We start from the raw sequence: 17,829 nt of genomic DNA, 5'->3' as shown, positions 1-17,829 counted from the left end.
GTTCGTCGCTTGCCGAGAGGTACAGTTCCAAAATGTCGCCCTCTTTGGGCCGGGTCAACACTGGGATGCTGGCAAGGTATCTTTTGAGCTCATCAAATGCGAGCTGACAGTTCGGGTTCTACTCGAACCCTTTGCCTTTTATTGCCTTGAAGAAGGGCAGGCAGCGGTCTGCTGATTTAGAGATGAAAGGACTTAGAGCGGCTATCCTGCCGTTTAGCCTCTGAACCTCTTTTACTTTTCGTGGTGGTCTCATATCTAAGATGGCCTTTATTTTGTCCGGGTTGGCCTCAATACCACACTAGTTGACGATGTACCCTAGGAACTTACCCGAGGTGACACCAAAGACACACTTATTTATGTTTAGTTTCATGTTAAATTGTCGAAGAATATGGAAGACAGAATGCAAGTCTTGTACTAATTGATGCAAAAATTGTGTCCTAACGACCATGTCGTCTACATAACACTTTATTTTTGTGCCAATTAAGGGCTGAAATAGTTTATTCACAAGTCTTTGGAAGGTCACCCTAGCATTTTTCAGTCTGAAGGGCATGACCTTGTAACAGTACAGGCCAAACTCAGTTATGAAGGTTGTTTTTTCCTCGTCGGTTGGGTCCATCCTGATTTGGTTGTAGCCCGAGTAGGCATCTAGGAAGCTTAGCAACTTGTGTCCCGAGGTCGCATCTACTAGGCAATCAATCCTGGGGAGGGGGAAGCAATCTTTCGGGCAAAGCCTAGTTCAGGTCGGTGTAGTCGACGCACATGCGCCATTTGCCGTTTGCCTTTTTTACCAGTACTGGGTTGGCTACCCAGCTCGGGTAATGAGCTTCCCTGATGAAGTCTGCTTTGAGGAGCTTCTCGCCCTCCAGCATTCTGGGGCTAGGTTGCGTTTCTTCTGTCTAATGGGTCTGACTATAGGGTCAGTATTGAGCTTGTGAGTTATGAGCACAAAGTCTATGTCGGGCATTTCTGCCGTGGACCAAGCAAAAACATTTAAATTTTGAAGTAAGAAACTTACCAGTTCAGATTGTAGAGGTTCTTGGATGGAAGCACCAATCTGTAGCATCCGAGTTGGGCCTGTCGTCGAAGTTGGGACCGTGACCGTTTCTTCCATGGGCGCAGCTCGCTCTTCGCCTTGCTCCGTAGGGCGTACCAGTTCGAGTTCGCTGGCCACCTTGGTTTTTCCCTTTAAAGCGGCCACATAGCATTTGCGGGACTCGAGTTGGTCGCCCTGCGCTACTCCCACACCGAAGTCTGTGGGGAACTTCATCGCCAAATAGTAGGTGGAGACCACCGCTCGTAAGACATGGGTGATTGTCCGCCCTACTATGGCGTTGTATGGGAAGGGGGTTGCGACCACCAGAAAGTCGTGGTTGAGTCTGACCGCATAGGGCTACGTGCCGACCTCGACGGGTACTGTTACTTTCCCAATGGGCCTGACTTCTTCCCCACTGAAGCCCACCAAAGGAGTGTTCACGGGCTTCAAGTCACTTCCGCGTAGCTAGAGCTGGTCAAACGCCGATTTGAATAGAATGTCTGTCGAGCTGCCTGAGTCAACAAGCACGCGCCTGACTTCGAAGTCATTGATCCTCAGCTTTATCACAAGTGCATCTTCGTGAGGGTAGTGGACCCCTCGCGCATCGTCTTCTGTGAAAAGAATTGGCTCTTCCGTCTTCGGCCTCTTTGGAGGATTTTGGTCTTCTTGGGCAGCTTCACAAACTGACATCCGGGCCGCTGCCGAAGTGCACCCTGCTACAACCGAACCTCCCTCTATCACGTGGATGGTCCCCTGAACTGGCCTCTCTTCCAGAGGCTGCTTTTGTGGCTGTTCGGCCGGCCTGCTGCTAGATTCAGGAGCATCCTTGTCGCGCTCCTCTTGCCAACCTGTCTTACTATTATTATTATTATTAATATTATTACTACTATGCTGTACAAAATTTCTTAAGTACCCACGGCGGATGAGTTCATCTATCTCGTTGCGGAGATTATTACAATTTTCGGTACTATGACCGTGATCTCTATGGAAACTGCAGTACATTATTTTGTTCCTCTCGTTTGGGTTCCCTTTTAGGCGAGGTGGCCACTTTACGTACGGGGCATCCTTGATCGTCATTAAGATCTTAGCCCGCTCTGTGTTCAAGGGCGTATAGTCTGCCGACCTACCACAGGAGCCGGAACGGCTGGCTCGATTTCGACACCCGAGCTGGATTCTTCCGACTGTCTCCTTGGCTGGGGAATTCTTCTCTCTTTCTTTTTTCAGACCTGCCTCTAGTCCTTTGATGGATCTCCTGCTCCGTTCGCATGAACTTGTCCGCAAGATCAAGGAATTCGGCGATGGTCGTGGGCTGGTTGGCAACTATGTGCCATTTGAACTCCTTGTGCATCACTCCCATCTTGGCCGCCGCGAGCTGAGCTGCGAGGTCCAGGCGTGGGATCTATAGGCATGTGCCGTTAAACCGCTTGATGTAACTGCGGATGGGCTCCCCTTCCTTCTGGACCACGCTGAGGAGGCTCTCCTCGGTTTCGGGGGCACCGCTTGCTGGTTACAAAGTGCACAGTGAAGACTTGTACGAACTGGGCCCAGCTCCTTATTGACCCAGGAGCCAGGTTCCTGTACCATGTGCGAGCCACTCCTTTGAAGGTGGTGGTGAAGGCTACACACATACAGGACTCGCAGGCTCTCGCCAGGTGCATCTGGGACTGGAAGGCATCGACATGGTCGCTGGGGTCAAAGGACCCGTCATACTTGTCAAGTGGGGGGGAGTTTGAAGTCTCTGGGCATGGGGACTGCAAGGAGTTCTGATGACATGGGGGAAGGGACTGAGAGGATAGGGGTAGCTTTTACCTCGTCCGAGCTCGCTTCTTCTTTGCCTTGGAGCCCGGGTAGGACGCGGGTTGCAGTTTGACGACTTCGTTGGCGGTGCCTCTGCTGCTTGGAAGGCCCAGCACTGGCACTGCTTGCCTCAGTGTTCCCGAGCTCGATGGGCTTGGACTGTTGGGGGTGGTCCGCGGCTAAGGTGCTGAACCTGTTCTCGGTGTGAAGGAGCCCATCTTGAGGGTGCCGAGGTGATGCTGTTTTGACAGATCGGGTATCTGACCTGTCGACGCGTGGTGAGGTGGGGGCCGCAGCTCGCTCTCTCCTGCCAGGGGATGAGGCCTGGCTCCTGGAGGGGCTCTGACGCTGGGAGGCCCGAGCTTGGGAAGCCTCCTGGTGGGGGCGCCCGCCTTGAGGGAAAGGCTTGGCTCGCCTGACAGTGTGGTGCCGAGGTGGGAGCTGCGACTGACTTTGAAGTAGTTGCGGGAACTGTTGCTGGTAGTGGTACTGGGAGACATGGTGCAGCATCTGTTGCTGGTGGATTTGCTGTTGTTGAAGCTGCTGCACCTGGGCTTGGATGGTCCGCATGCCATGCATCAGGTCATCGAATTGGTTCTGGCTAGTTGCCGAGGGAACAATGGTAGGTTCAGCAAAGGTGGTTCCAACAGGAGGAAGAGGGACGTTCACGGAGGGAAGATTCATAGGCGCCACTGTTTGCGGCGTACTCAGGCTGGGGGTCCCATCCACCGAAAGGGGGATGGTGAACTGTCCGATACATACCACGGGGACTTGAAGTTGTTCTTCGGTGGCGTTCATCTCCGTGCTACGTCCGGCATTGCTGGAAGAAGCCATAAGTGTTGGGGTTTCTTGGTCAGAAGATGCTACGAAAGATTTAGAGGGAGGCTTTTAGAAGCGTATTCCCACAGACGACGCCAAATGATGTAGCACAATCCGGTCGGTCCTAGCTGTCAATGATCTTGCCTCTGACTGGAGCAACAGGTGCCTGAAACGGAGAAGAAGGCGAGGAATCTCCGGGGAGGAACCCGATGAGATTGCTCCGAAGCTCAAGTTAGTATTTTCTCAAAGGCAAGATCAAAACCAGATAGCGCAAAGTTATCACGTACCTCCTTCTTGGGGGGGAAGAGAGCCTTTTATAACCACTTCGCGCACTCACTCCCAAGTTCCTGTCAGGTCGTGTATCATTACCTTTGCACTTCTGCCAGTTCGAGTGTCATCACCTCTGCTGGGGCAGGCAACCGCCACTGCTCTCTTTGTCGGAGCTGTCTTTGTGACTGGAGGTGGCGGTGACAGGTGGCCGTTGAAGTGCAACTGTCAAACGTCAGATCCTAAGTCAGTCAAGTGCACCGATCGAGCTGTCTTTGATGTACACCTGACCCCTAGACTCGATTATGATACTACACTAGATGTCGATCGGGCTATCTTTGATGTACCAATCAGTGAGATCCTTAACGGGAGTCAAAACCTGGGTATGTTGGGACAGTTCGAGAATTCATCTGAGTGGGTGATCATAGTGACAGGATCAGCCCCTTTGTCAGACAAAGGTAATGATCGGGGATGCACTCTCTCTGATGGAAACCAAGACTGTCGGTAGCTGATTTCAATTGTCGAGATTTTGTTTTGCAAAATATATATATCTCTATATATATATATATATGTTATGGTTTCTAAATGATTTGCAAAATGTTTTAATTCCCGGGATCCATGGGCTGAGAGGGAGAGGTCCTCCCTTGTCGGGCAGTGTTTGATCATTATGGGCTGAGAGGTTAAGTGTAAGACCATTGAGGATAATACCTGATTGGATAATCTTGCATCTGCCCACAGTCCTTCGGTGTTACAAGGTGGTTTGGCCCAATGACCACTTAAGGTAAATGTTGGGCTCATAGAGCCCATAAGATGGGTTTTAGGGGGTGCACTGTCCATAACAGTGTATTCGGCCAGGCCTTGTAACAAAGGCTGGGCTGAACCCATGTGACTAATGTGTAGATCAATGTTTGAGTCCCACGCCATACAAAGAAGCCCAATTGGGTAGTAGTTTGGAAGGCTAAGTGAATACATAACCTTAAATGGGCCTTAAGCCCATTTTGAACTAGGCTGATTTGATCAGTCAATTAAAGGGGGCGAATTCTGAGGTGGATCAGCTCATAGCATTGGGCCTAGTCCCTATCTACTTAGAGAGTCCAATATCTAAATAAGATTTAGATTTGGAAGCCTCATAATTAGATTAGGAGATGACTGATTTGATCTGCAGATAAGATAAGGGTTCTCCCTTATCACTTAAAGAGACTTCTAATCCAAATATAATTTGGATCAGCGGCTCCTAATAGGATTAGGAGCTGATCCCTTTAAATCTATAAAAGGAGAAGGGGGCGGCAGCCTTTAGACATGCAACCTAAGACTCTTGTCTTCATAGCTGAAATCATAGAAGAGAAATTCCTGCAACCTCTGCAAAAATCTCTCTTGTCGCCGCCATTACGTTCAGTTCGATCTCCAGCTTTTGGGAGAAATCAAGATCTGATCTTGATACTAATCTTTTGGGAAAAGATTGATTGGAATTGTACTCACAAACCATCTAGTTGATTCTTGCGAAGGGTCAAGTTCTTTTGAAGAACATTGTTGATTCTGCTTCATCTTGCACTGCGCCATCTTCAGTGGGAACAGTCTTTGGATCATTCCTTGGGCGTGAACACCTCCATTGGGAGATACTAATTCTCCGTATCAGGTACATCCTCCCTTCTACTCCTTTTGGTTTAGATCTGGTTTTGTTAATGTTTCAAGATTGATCATTGAAAAATATGTTTTTCTAAAATAGGGAATTTTGATTCCCTGCAAAGATGGGAGAACTTTTTTTTGAAATTCGCCCAGTCCATTCCGCAATACTTGGGCGTCCATGTGATGGATATCTCATCCCTTCATTCCTACCACTCATTACGCTAGATCCTTCTAGCAAGAACTCCAAATAACAAAATTGATCAAAAAAAGAGCTCCAAAGAACTAACCCTAGGTTTTGACAAGATTGTTTCTCCCACATCTGTGATCGCCTTTGACCAGAGAGATAGAGGTGGTCTTGATTATGGATTATCGGGTGAATTTAGTAGCTCGGGCATGTTAGCATTCTCATGAGTTGAAGGGGGTAGCTGCCACCTCTATTTGTTTCGAACGAAGGAGGAAGGCGAATAGTGCCGAATAGTAGATTTCAGTCCCCTGTTTGAATGAAAAAGTTTAGTGTTTTGGTTAGAGGTGGGTCTACCATCTAAAAGTAGAAGACAATGACTTCATTAGTCCATAATCTCAAAACACCTCAACTTTTAGGTATAATATAATGAACAATGTCTTCTTTTGAAGGGTAGTTTTGTCATTCTCAACATATAACTGATGATTGATTAACGGTAGGGACCAACTTTGTCATTTTTTGAAAGTTTAGGTACTGCAGTGGCACATTTGAAAGTTTGGGTACTAACTTGACACTACCTCAAAGTTCAGGGTACTAAAATTGAATTTTCCCTTAAAAATTACATAAAGTATTATGTCCATTTCATCGTTAATATCCGTTAGCATGCAAGCCACACAACATTCTAATTTTTAAATTCCAAAACTACCCTTGTATGGTCCAAAACTACCCATTGTACTTTTTCAAATAGTAGACAGACACTCTTTCTCTTCAACAGAACTAGAGCTACGAGACAAAGGAGACATTTGGGACCATGCGTTTCCGACCATTCCATTTCTACTGTCATGTATGCCACATCAACAAATAAATGGAATCAATAAAAAAATGTATTTGGTAGCCTTGTTAAAAAAACATTTTTGTAATAATTAGCTTTGAAATTCGGGAAAGAAGGGGTTTTTTGAAACACCAAATTATTTCTTGAATCGCCTGGGTGATCCTGAATCACCTTAGTGATATGGTACATTGAAATTTTAAAAAAGTTGACTGCATTTTTAGATATCACATATTTGTCCTTATAAATATATTATAATATTAAGTTAAATCACTTTAAAGGTCTAATAAATTTGCATCCATTTTTTTGGTTTCTCAAAAAAATAGATGAAACAAATCACTTGTAAATCGGGACCCACTTGTGAAACAGAACGGTCGTAATATTCACCAATACCAAACACCTTAAAAGACACCAATCTCTTTTCAACGGCACCGGGCATTGGAGCTACGACCATAATGGGTCTTCAGAACGGTTAAGAATGGGTGTGGTTGTGTGGGACCGGGCATTGGAACTAAGAGATAAAGACTCCAGTCTTTCCCTCTTTTCTTTCACTATAACTCATTTAACATTTCCCCCTTTTCATTCTTATGTCATACGTACAGGATCTGGTGTTGCCCAACATAAACAAATTAGAGTTTGCATATTATATGGTGTTAAACGGTTAAAAATCTTATCTATGAGGACTTCTTATGTGATGGAGTGGAACCCAAAGACACCCTCTTAGTAGGGCTAGGAGAATCTATTGGTGTTCAATGGAAAGCAAATGAGATTCCTAGGCAGACAACCAACAGATTAAGGGATCGAAGGAGATGGGGGATTTAACAATGAGTCTATATATTCATTTGCAGGTGGTGGACGTTCTGGCTTTGATTTGGGACATGGCTCTACATCCAAGAGCTCGATCTCTGCATCTGTTGACTCATCATCAAAAGGGGGCATAAAATTGTCCAATTTTAATTTTGAGATATATAGTTGAAGCTTTGTCTAAAGATTTTAGAAAGAAGAAAGAATTACCCAGGTTAGAAGATATTGAAACCTTTCTAACTCCGGGGGGTTGCCACTGGCCATGCCTATATATAGAGGAGGTGTTGTATTCGCTAAAGAGTCCCATTCTTGGAAGGAGATGGCCGTCATAGGGCTAGTTTGAGCTTCTCAATACCTCGTTCTCCATCTGGTTGTGGTTTTTAGGCGGTAGAGTCAAGCTAGTTTGTTTGATGCCCAAGCTGATTCAAATGACCAAAAAGCTAATTGGTTCCTTCCAAGATACATGTCAGAACAGACTTGTGTTGTACCCACTATTTTCAAAACCGGACCGGATTGTACGGTTAGACCAGAAAAACTGGGAACCGGTCACCTGATGGGTTCTATTTTCCTCCAAAATCGATTTTCCCCCCAAAACTGTTGATTTTGGTCACCAAACCGCTGAATCGGCCAATTAACTGTTCGAACCGGTAACCGGACCCCGAACTGGTAACCGGACCTCTAACCGGTTCGGTTACTGGTTCATTTTTAAAAACCATGGTTGTACCTATGGACCTCATTAATTTTAACCGGTGGTCCTTGTTAAAAATAGTAGGTGTTTGGCATTGATATTGTTGCTTCAAAGATGTTTTATGAGAAAACAGTGTTGTATGCATAAGGGCCTGCCACGTAGGTTGTTTTTTGGGAAAATAGTACTGGTTTTGTTTGGTACGGTGTTGTATAACCATTTTCAGCATTGATCTACATTATCCAACGTCCAAGATGATGCCACATCATTGCATCGTTGGCAGCAACAAGCTGATTTTTTTTTTATAAAACATTGAATTTGGCATTTCTTCATACCACACTTTCCCAATTTCAAGGCATGGTCTAGAGCAATGTTTTTTTTTTGGAAAAATGATGCCAAATAAGAGGTCATTTTCTAAAGCACCACCTTTTTTTCTAACATAGTACCAATGTAGTGTCATTTTCTCAGAAAATGCTAAATGCCGCCATAATAAATTAACCAATGTCACATCTTCAGGGTATAAATATTAAATAAAATATTATATATTTAATATATTAATCTAATCAAATATATTATATAAGCATAAGTATTAAATCTTAAATAAAACAATAAATGTTTTGGACCCATTTTTCTTCATAAAGTGGGGTATTAATTACGAACAAAACTGATTAAAATATTAAATCAAATTGTAACCTATTAAAAATCCTTTTATAAAAAATCAAATAAAAACCTAATATTAAATTATAATATAGATAATGGGTGCCAAATAAAAATAGGTCTTTTTTTCAAAAGAAAAAGTTCAGATTAGTAACCCCGGACATAGTACGAGGTCATTATCTATTATTTTTAATCTAGGGAAAATCTATGACGTGGAAAAGACATGGTATGGAAAGAGTTTTGACCAATCAAAACTCATCCATGAATTTTAATAAATAACACCTGATTGACTACTACGTTTATGATTCCAGTTGATTGGTCACAACTTTTTCAAATATCATATCTTTTCCATATCATAGTCCAACCCATTAATATATTAGTTTGTTTTTTGGTTTAGTTTGGTTGAAACTTTTAGTCGAATAAAACCAAAACCGAAAATAAAAAAGTGTGAAAAAATTGAAATCGAATTGAACGGAACTATTTCAGTTTGCTTCATTTGGTTTGAGGTTAAATATCCGGATTTGAGTACATGCTACTGCCATAAGTCTTCCTTCCCCTGTATTTGTATTTTACCTAGCGACTCAAGTATGCAACTTTTTTTTTTTTTTTTTAAGGCTGTGCTTGGAATCAATGTAAAACTTCATAGGTGTAAAAGTACATCAATGTTATTTTACACCAAATCGTAAAAAGGTGATTATTAACTTTGAAAAGCTTAGAGTTTTATATCGCTTTTGTTAATGTAATATTTACATCATAATTGATGTAAAACTTTACTTTTGATGAGATTTTATATGGATTTACAATGTAAAACTCCACTCTATCCAAATGCCAATAAATCTAAACCAGAGTTAAGTTTTACGTTGATCTTGATTTACATTGACAAAACTGAATGTAAATATTTACATTAATCTTAGTTTACATCACTTCCAAATGCAGCCTAAGGGGAACGAGTGGATGAAATGTAGGAAGCACACGATGGCCGGTGCTGTCGAAGAACAAAATGTTTCACGACGTTCCAATATTCGAACTCCTGTCAGATGAAGCATCATCATCCCTCTCTATGTTGTTTGTTGCAGATATTTCGAGTTTTTTTGGGGGTTATAGTAGTTAAGGGCAACTTTTGGCACTCAATATCAATAAAAGATATATTTAAAAAAAATAAAAAATAGATTAATTTTTTTTTTTAAATAACATCATTTAAGGGCAAAAAAATTGTTCATCTTCTTCCTCTTGCAATCCATTCAACGGCGCTGCCGCCTGTCGCCACTACAACGCCTCCACCTATCTCCACCTCTGCCTTCGGCAACATTGCTAGAGGTGGGCGGCGGTGGTGCTGGTGGTCATTCCTCTGCCCAACGCTGCCACCTCTGCAATGTTGTTGGAGGTGGGCAGAGACAGAGGCGGCAACAACAGCGCTGGTGGTCATTCTTCTGCCCTATGCTGCCACCTCCGCCCACCAGCACCACCACCGCCACCTCTGCCTCCACGTTGCCGGATACAGAGGAATGACCACCAGTGCTGCCGGCATCGCCTCTGCCTCCGCCCATTGCTGGAGGTGGAGGTGGCGGAGATAGGTGAAAGCGCTGCTAGAGGCGGCGGCGGACAATAAAGCCGGTGAATGGATTGCAAGAGGAAGAAGATGAACAGTGTTTTTGACCTTAACTGATATATTATTTTTATTGATATTAAGGGCCAAAAATTACCCTTAAATGCTATAATCCCTTTTTTTTCTTGTTATTTCTTATTTTAGATTTATTGACATTTTTCTTTCTTGTATGCAAGTCTGTCAAATTCAATTCGAATTGAGTTGACTTAAAAAAAAGGAATTCAGCTGTTAATTATGAATTCGATATTTAGATGGAATCCAGTTATTCGAATTCGAATAAAGATTCATTGGATTCGAACTCGCTCCGATTACAGGACTGTGGCTACTGCAGTGGCAAACGGCAAACCGTTGCCTCCCACCCAGTCCCATAAGCTGCCCCACTATCCCACATCCCTCTCTCCTCAAAATAACTAACTTCCAACTAAGCCCACTTCGCCTGCTGTAAATGACTAAGTACCGTCAAACTCCCTTCTTATATATATTCTGAGATCGAATTTCAAACAACCCCAGATCGTCCAAACCAATCTCAATCCCTTCCTCCTCCCACTCTGCTGATCTTCATTTCCGAGCTTCTGTTTTTCTCCTCCCTGAGAGCCTTTAATATATTTTCCCTAAAGCTTACAGTGGCTTCTCTCGCCATGAGTTCTTCTAAGGTTTGTCTTCTTCTCCTGGTCATTCTCTCTTCTCTTCATTACTTCTCTGTGTCTTCTTTCGAGTTTGAGGTGGGTGACACCAAAGGTTGGATTGTTCCCTCCACCAACGACACCAAAATGTACAATGAGTGGGCATCCAAGAACAGGTTTCAGATTGGCGATGCCATCCGTAAGAACATAGCATTTCTTTCTACTATACTCAAGCTATTTGCAGCTTCTCTTACTGATGCTTGCCTTGCCTTTTATTTTCTTCTAATTCATTTTCGTTTATTTCGAGCTCTATGATTCAGGCTTCAAGTACAAGAAAGATTCAGTCATGGCGGTGAGTGATTCAGATTACAAACGGTGTAATTCAACTTATCCCATCTTCTTCTCCAACAACGGGAACACGTTATACAGGTTGGACCATTCAGGGTTGTTTTATTTCATAAGTGGAGCATCGGGACACTGCGAGAGAGGACAAAAGATGATCATCAAGGTGATGTCGCCTGAAGATTCTGAAGGAAGAGATGAACCCAATAGTTCCGATGTTGCAGCTCCAGTAGCCGGGGCATCTACATTAGTCATTCTTCAGCTTGCTCTGTCATTTCTTGGTTTCCATCTCCTTTAGTTTATTTTGTGGGTCGGTCTCATTGTTGTTTAGTTTAGTTCGTTAGGGGTCTCTGCAATATAAAGTTCTTTTTGCCTTTTCATTTCTTATTCCTCATTAATGCAGTGTAGCGTGTAGGGTTTGACAGTAGCAGTTAAAGTCGTTATATGGACTGTTATATTTCACAGTTGAAGGAGTACAATAATGCATTTTGTTTTCTACTAATTAAGGCTTTGTTTGGTTTGGTTGCACATAAAATGAGGAAAGATGGATGATTCCCTGAAAATTGTCCTCCATTGTTGCATTTCTAATGACTGGGAAATTTACGTAATCTAACTCAAGTTCAGATTTTATTGAGCCTAGCTACAATTATCATTTTTGAACCCCGATCAAACACTTGAGACAGCTCATGATCAACAATCATCACAAGTCACAACTGTACAAATAGTTGCTTCAAAAACATTCTTAATGTCAGGATGAGTGTCGTCTGAATGTGGATGTTTTTAGCCATATAAGATGATTTCTTTTTCATTTATACAATCATTGGCTTTTCATATCCAGCACTATGCAAACAAGATATCAGCACTGAGAAACAGCCATTAGGATCTACCTTTCCATGGTCATTTGGCCTCTTCTCCAATTCAGAATGGTGCTCTATGGATGTGTGGTTAAGACTCAACAAGTAGATCACCTTCTCAATCATTCACATGGCGTTGGAGATGTTGGGCCAATACTATCTGTTTCCCTCTCCCACTTTGTAGCTCTCATTTACCGACTTACTGTGGTATTGATACATCAACTACCTGTATAAGAATGGGAAACAGAATGTAGAGCCAGATCCCCACACCAAGAGTCATCTCAAAATGAATGTTTCATTCATGTCCAGGGATGTATGCAATGAATTTCAAGAATTTTCATGATTCAATTCCTTTCCCAAATCCAGATGCCTGATTCATATGATTTTTATATTTTTTTTGAGAGGTAGGTGGTGGGGAGGCCAGAGAGCTAGCCACCAAGAATGGCCCTTCCATGCTTGCTATGTTCTCTCTCCATGATTTTGTTTGTCCATTGCTATAATAGCCATTTCTGAGCAATGCTATACTCGTTGTTCTCAAAGGCCTTATATGTGCTCCACTGTTATCTTTGGTAGTAAATCCATGAAGCCAGTTCACAAGGTCACACTTCTTTTCATGGGGCCCTTCCATAGGAAATCACTTTACTTTTTTTTTCCTCTCTCTAAGGTGGTGGCCATTGAACAAAAGCCCGTTCACAACCTCGTTGTTCACAAGGTCACACTTCTTTGCCACTTCAACAAAATCCCGTTTATTGCAACATAAACTCAAAAAAAGAAAAAGAAATGAAAAGAAAAATTCCCATCAGATATGGTTGTAAGCTCTTCCAGTATCCAATATGTAGATGACTACTGGCATGACTGTGAATTCTGAAATCTATACAATCATTTGCAACCAAAGATCCAGTCAAAATCTGCCTTTCATTGACAAAAACACCTTGTGAGGAAGATGTAATTGGGCCCAACACTCTCCATAAACAATTAATAAGGATCTTGGATGACAGCTAGTAAATACTGTTCATGAACAATTAATTAGACCCAGTCAAAACCAGAACTCAATACAACTAAGCTCTGCCCAGATCTGCTTTATGTAGACGGTCATCCATAGAGAGTTCTTAAATGGATGTTCACTAGAGGATTTCAGTTCTCTTAAGAGAACAAACTTGGACAATTGTCTATCTATGTAGCTTTCTTTGGAAGCATTTCCATTTACTTCAGGTCGGTGTGAGGTGCGCTTTGTGAGGAGCAGATCTGAACTCAACATTGAAGGCCGTGGTCTGTCGAGTGTCGATGATCCAAATTGGTCTCTTTTGAAATTAGAATTGTGCAAAGCCAGTGGCGAACCGTTGCCTCCGATCCCGGATTTGAATTTATTAGAGATATTCCCAATTCACAGCTGGAAGGGCTGTGAAGATCTGTGAGGACCAAATCCGAATTCGTTACAGTTCCAAGCAGGGACCTACTACCCCTACATCACTCTCCAGTCTCCTCAAAATATTTGACTTCCAACTAAAGCCACACTTCACCTGTTGTATGTCAAACTCCTTGTTAATCACTGGATGGGCTGGGGGCAGAAAATTTTGGTGGTTGGGGACTGGGTGGAATATATATATATATATATATATATATATATATATATATATATATATATATATATATATTTAATTACATTATGTAATATAATATAATTTTCGGTATGTTTCAAAAAATAACCGAGTGGTGGCTCGGTTGATACGTAAATTAGTCCTAGAATAGATGCGGTTTTGAGCCCTGCTATCGGCTCTCATCACCACTTGGAGAAGAGTTATTAAATGATTGCTGAAAAAGTGTTGTACTATGCCAAGAATATGCGAGCAAAAAAAAGGTAGGTTTCAAAAAATAAATAAATTTGCTGCATGTAAGAATGAGTAATCAGGGTAAATTTGGGTCCCATTGGGGCATTTCAAACCCAGCCCCGCCCCGTTGTCATTCTCATTCCTTCTCCCGCTCTACCAATCTTCATTTCTGAACTTCTGCCTTTCCTCCCAAGAACCTTTAAAATTTTGATACAGTTTCCCTAAAGCTCACAGTGCCTTCTCTTATCATGAGGTCTTCCAAAGTTTGTCTTCTTCTCCTGGTCATTCTCTTTTCTCTTCACCACTTTCTCTGTACCTTCTTTCGAGTTTGAAGTCGGTGACACCTAAGTGAACATTATATTTCTTTGATTATAGTATGCTCTAGCTGTTTTCTGCTCTTTCTTTTCTTTTAATTCATTACCGTTTACTTCGAGTTCTATAGTTCAGGTTTCAAGTACACGAAAGATTCAGTTATGGTTGCGAGTGATTCAGATTACAAACGGTGTAATTTCACAAGTGGAGCATTCAGGGCTGTTTTATTTCACAAGTGGAGCATCAAGACACTGCGAGAGAGGACAGACGATAATCATCAAGGTGATGTCGCCTGAAGAATCTAAAGTGTCCGGCATTGCAGTTCCGGTAACCGGGGTTTCTGCATTTGTCATTCTTCAGCTTGCTCTGTTCCATCTCCTTTTTTTTTTTTGGGTAAATGCTCTGTTCCATCTCCTTTAGTTTATTATGTTGGTCGGTCTCATTGTTAATTTGGTTCATTAGGGGTCTCTGCAATATAAAGTTTTTTCCTTTTTCATTCTCCTTATTAGAGTACTTGGGCTGGATGCTCTTGTAGGGTTTGGCAGTGGTAGTTAAAAGTCGTTGCATGGGTTGTTATATCTCACAGTTGAAGGAGTATAATAATGTATTATTTTCTACAAATTAAGGTTCTGTTTGGTTGCACATAGAATGAAGAAAATTTTGATGATTTCCTGAAAATTGCCCTCCATTAGTGACTGGGAAGTCTACATAATCTATCTCAAGTTCAGAATTTATTGAGCCTGCCTAGCTACAATTAGCATTTTTGAACCGATCAAACACTTGAGACAGTTTATGATCAACGATCATCGTCGGAGCTTAAAACTAACTTTCTCACAAGTCACAGCGTCCAAATTTTCTGCCCATGTGATGGGACCCATTGAATCGATTCGAAGGTCAACTGACTAATCAGTGATCGGATCGGCTGCCCACATTACGCGTCCCATAACCCATCTCCTCCGTGTACTGGGAACATCTCCCGTTCTTGTCATGGGGAGATATTCCCAATGCACGGAGGGGATGGGCTGTGGGGCGCATTATGTGGGCAGCTGATCCCATCTTGACTAATCATCCTAATATATAATATATACTAGGGGGACCCATGGTATGCATGGGATTTATTGAGCCAAAGGTAAATAATAAGAAGCGTTATTTACTAAAATACATTTTATAGTTTCATTAATTTACTAAAATCTATCCTATACTTAGCATTTTACTAAAACACCACTTATAATTTGCAATGAATTTAATCAATCTTCTATTAAATGGTAGTGGAAAATAACAGTGTTGACCCTAATGTTCATTTAAATAAATTTAATCAAAAGAAAATAAAAATAAAAATATCATTTTTGCCCTTAATAAGACATAAGCAACCATTCTATTGGTTATATTTGGTCAATTTTGTTTTCTGTACAAAAAAAAAAAAATTAATGGTATATTTGGAATGAAAAGTTATGGGCCTAATGGCCAAACAAACACTCCTTGATGAAAAGTTGATTAAGTAAATAATTTGTAAAATATATGGGATGTTTTAGTAAAATGAAAACTGATGTAACCGTTTCTAGTCACATATCATTTTATTTTTTGGCTAAGTATCTCGTCATCCCGTTTGAACCTAGGTGGCCGATGACTCAGAGGCTGAAGTGGAGCTCCCTGGTGTAGTGCAACCTAGCTGCTCCCCTATAGGAGATGATCTGCTCATCTTTGTAGATGGCAGGAATTGAACTGGCTACTCCCTACTGGAGATGATCTGCTCATCTTTGTAGGTGGCGAGAATTGAGGGACTTGCATGAGCTAAATCAGAGAACACGGGGGTGTTTACCCGGCGAGGTCACTCCGATGGCTAAGTCAACACTTAGTCGTGAGCTGAGAATGATATTAGAGAATGAGAGAGCTAGAGAGTAGGGGCTAAGTCAGCACTTAGCCGTTAGATTGCTTTGATCTCGACCGTTAGATTGCATTGTAATTCTTAAAATTAAATTAATTTTTTTAAGTTTAAATCATTTGAACCGACTAACCAAACAAAAAAACCAACCAAAAACCGATACAACTTGAGTGAGTTGGTTTTCACAAAAAGGTTTGTTGGTTTCAGCTGACCAACTCCCTAACCTGACCAAGTCAATTTGATTGGCCAAATAGCCTACGACTGAACCGAACCAACTCATGAACAATCATAATTTCAACTAAATTAATAGCCTCATATATGATAAATAACAATAGTTTAATCTCCAATAATTATTAAAAATTTATAGCAAAAATACACAATTATTGAAAATATATTGATAACAAAATATACAATAATCACAAAAATACAATAAGTACTAAAAATAAGTCAATAAATAGTATAATCTCTAATAAATATTAATCAACAACTTATAACGAAAATACAATAAGTACAATAAATTAAATTAAAAAATTTCAATAATAGTAATTTAATCTCCAATAATTATTGAAAGTTTTCTGTTAAATAACAAAACAAAAAAAAATTATACATAATCATTGAAAATACATTTATCACGAAAAATAACAAATAATTACTTAAATAAAATAATTATTATTTTTAGTATATATAATTATATAATAAATACAGATTAAGAGTTTAAAGTTATTTTCTTGAATTATTACTTGATATAAGTGGAATTAATTATTTACAATATTATTTAGAAATATTAAATTATTATTAATTTTAATATTATGTTATAATTATTTTGATACTTTTTAGAAATTTTTAAATTTATTACATAATTTCTTTATCTTAACTATTTAAAATCTAGTTATGTTAAATATTTATTTATTTAAATACTTAAATAATATGTTAAATATTTAAAATTTAAAATATTAATTATTTATTAAATTTAGTTATCCATAAAATCATAATTTATACTATTATTACATAATTTCATTATTAATTTTGTAATATATTAAGTTATTATTAATTTCAATATATGTTATAATTAATTTTCTACTTTGAAGAAATATTTTAAATTTATTACATAATTTCGTTATTTTAACTATTTAAAATCTAGTTGTGATAAATATTTTTTTATTTGAATTTTATTTATTTAAAACTATTACATATTATTAAATATTAGAAAAACATTTAAATTGATAATCCGAAAAAACATAATTTGAATTGTTAGTACATAATTTTGTGATATATTTTGTAAAAATATAAAATTATTTTTGTTTTTAATAAATATTTTAAAGTTATTATATAATTTTGTTAGAATATTTAAATAATTCTTGAATTTTTTTAATCCAAACTTTTTTAGATAGATATAGATAAGAAGTAGGAGAAAGAATAAATAGGAATTAGAGATAATTTTGGAGAAAGTGGGGGATAGAGGGAGAGGTAGTTTAGGAGAAATTTTAAGAGGAGATTATTTAGGTTATCGGGAAAATACATCTCATTGGTTGTCTTTAAAATGACATAGAATAAAAAAGTAAAAAATTCAAGAAAAGAGAAAAATTGTTGACGCTTTGTTTTAATATATATATATATATATATAAAGCTTTTGCAGTTTTTTTGCATACAGTATAAAAGTATTTTATAAAAGTTTATGCAAAC

The 17,829-nt window shown here is 40.0% G+C and overlaps 1 protein-coding gene across 1 annotated transcript; it reads left to right on the top strand.

The window, feature by feature from the left end:
* The first annotated feature begins 10,829 nt into the window (after positions 1 to 10,829).
* On the top strand, positions 10,830 to 11,771 carry LOC148853663 (early nodulin-like protein 21). The gene is made up of 2 exons (XM_088941924.1): positions 10,830 to 11,126; positions 11,248 to 11,771. Exons 1-2 carry the CDS (start codon positions 10,943 to 10,945, stop codon positions 11,565 to 11,567), a joined length of 504 nt encoding a protein of 167 aa, XP_088798050.1. The 5' UTR covers positions 10,830 to 10,942; the 3' UTR covers positions 11,568 to 11,771.
* Positions 11,772 to 17,829: the final 6,058 nt, after the last annotated feature.

This window comes from Nelumbo lutea, chromosome 4, assembly GCF_056320005.1.
Source record: "Nelumbo lutea isolate HS-2025 chromosome 4, American lotus-T2T, whole genome shotgun sequence".
Lineage (NCBI taxonomy): Eukaryota > Viridiplantae > Streptophyta > Magnoliopsida > Proteales > Nelumbonaceae > Nelumbo > Nelumbo lutea.
This window is presented reverse-complemented; position numbering and strand designations above follow the sequence as displayed.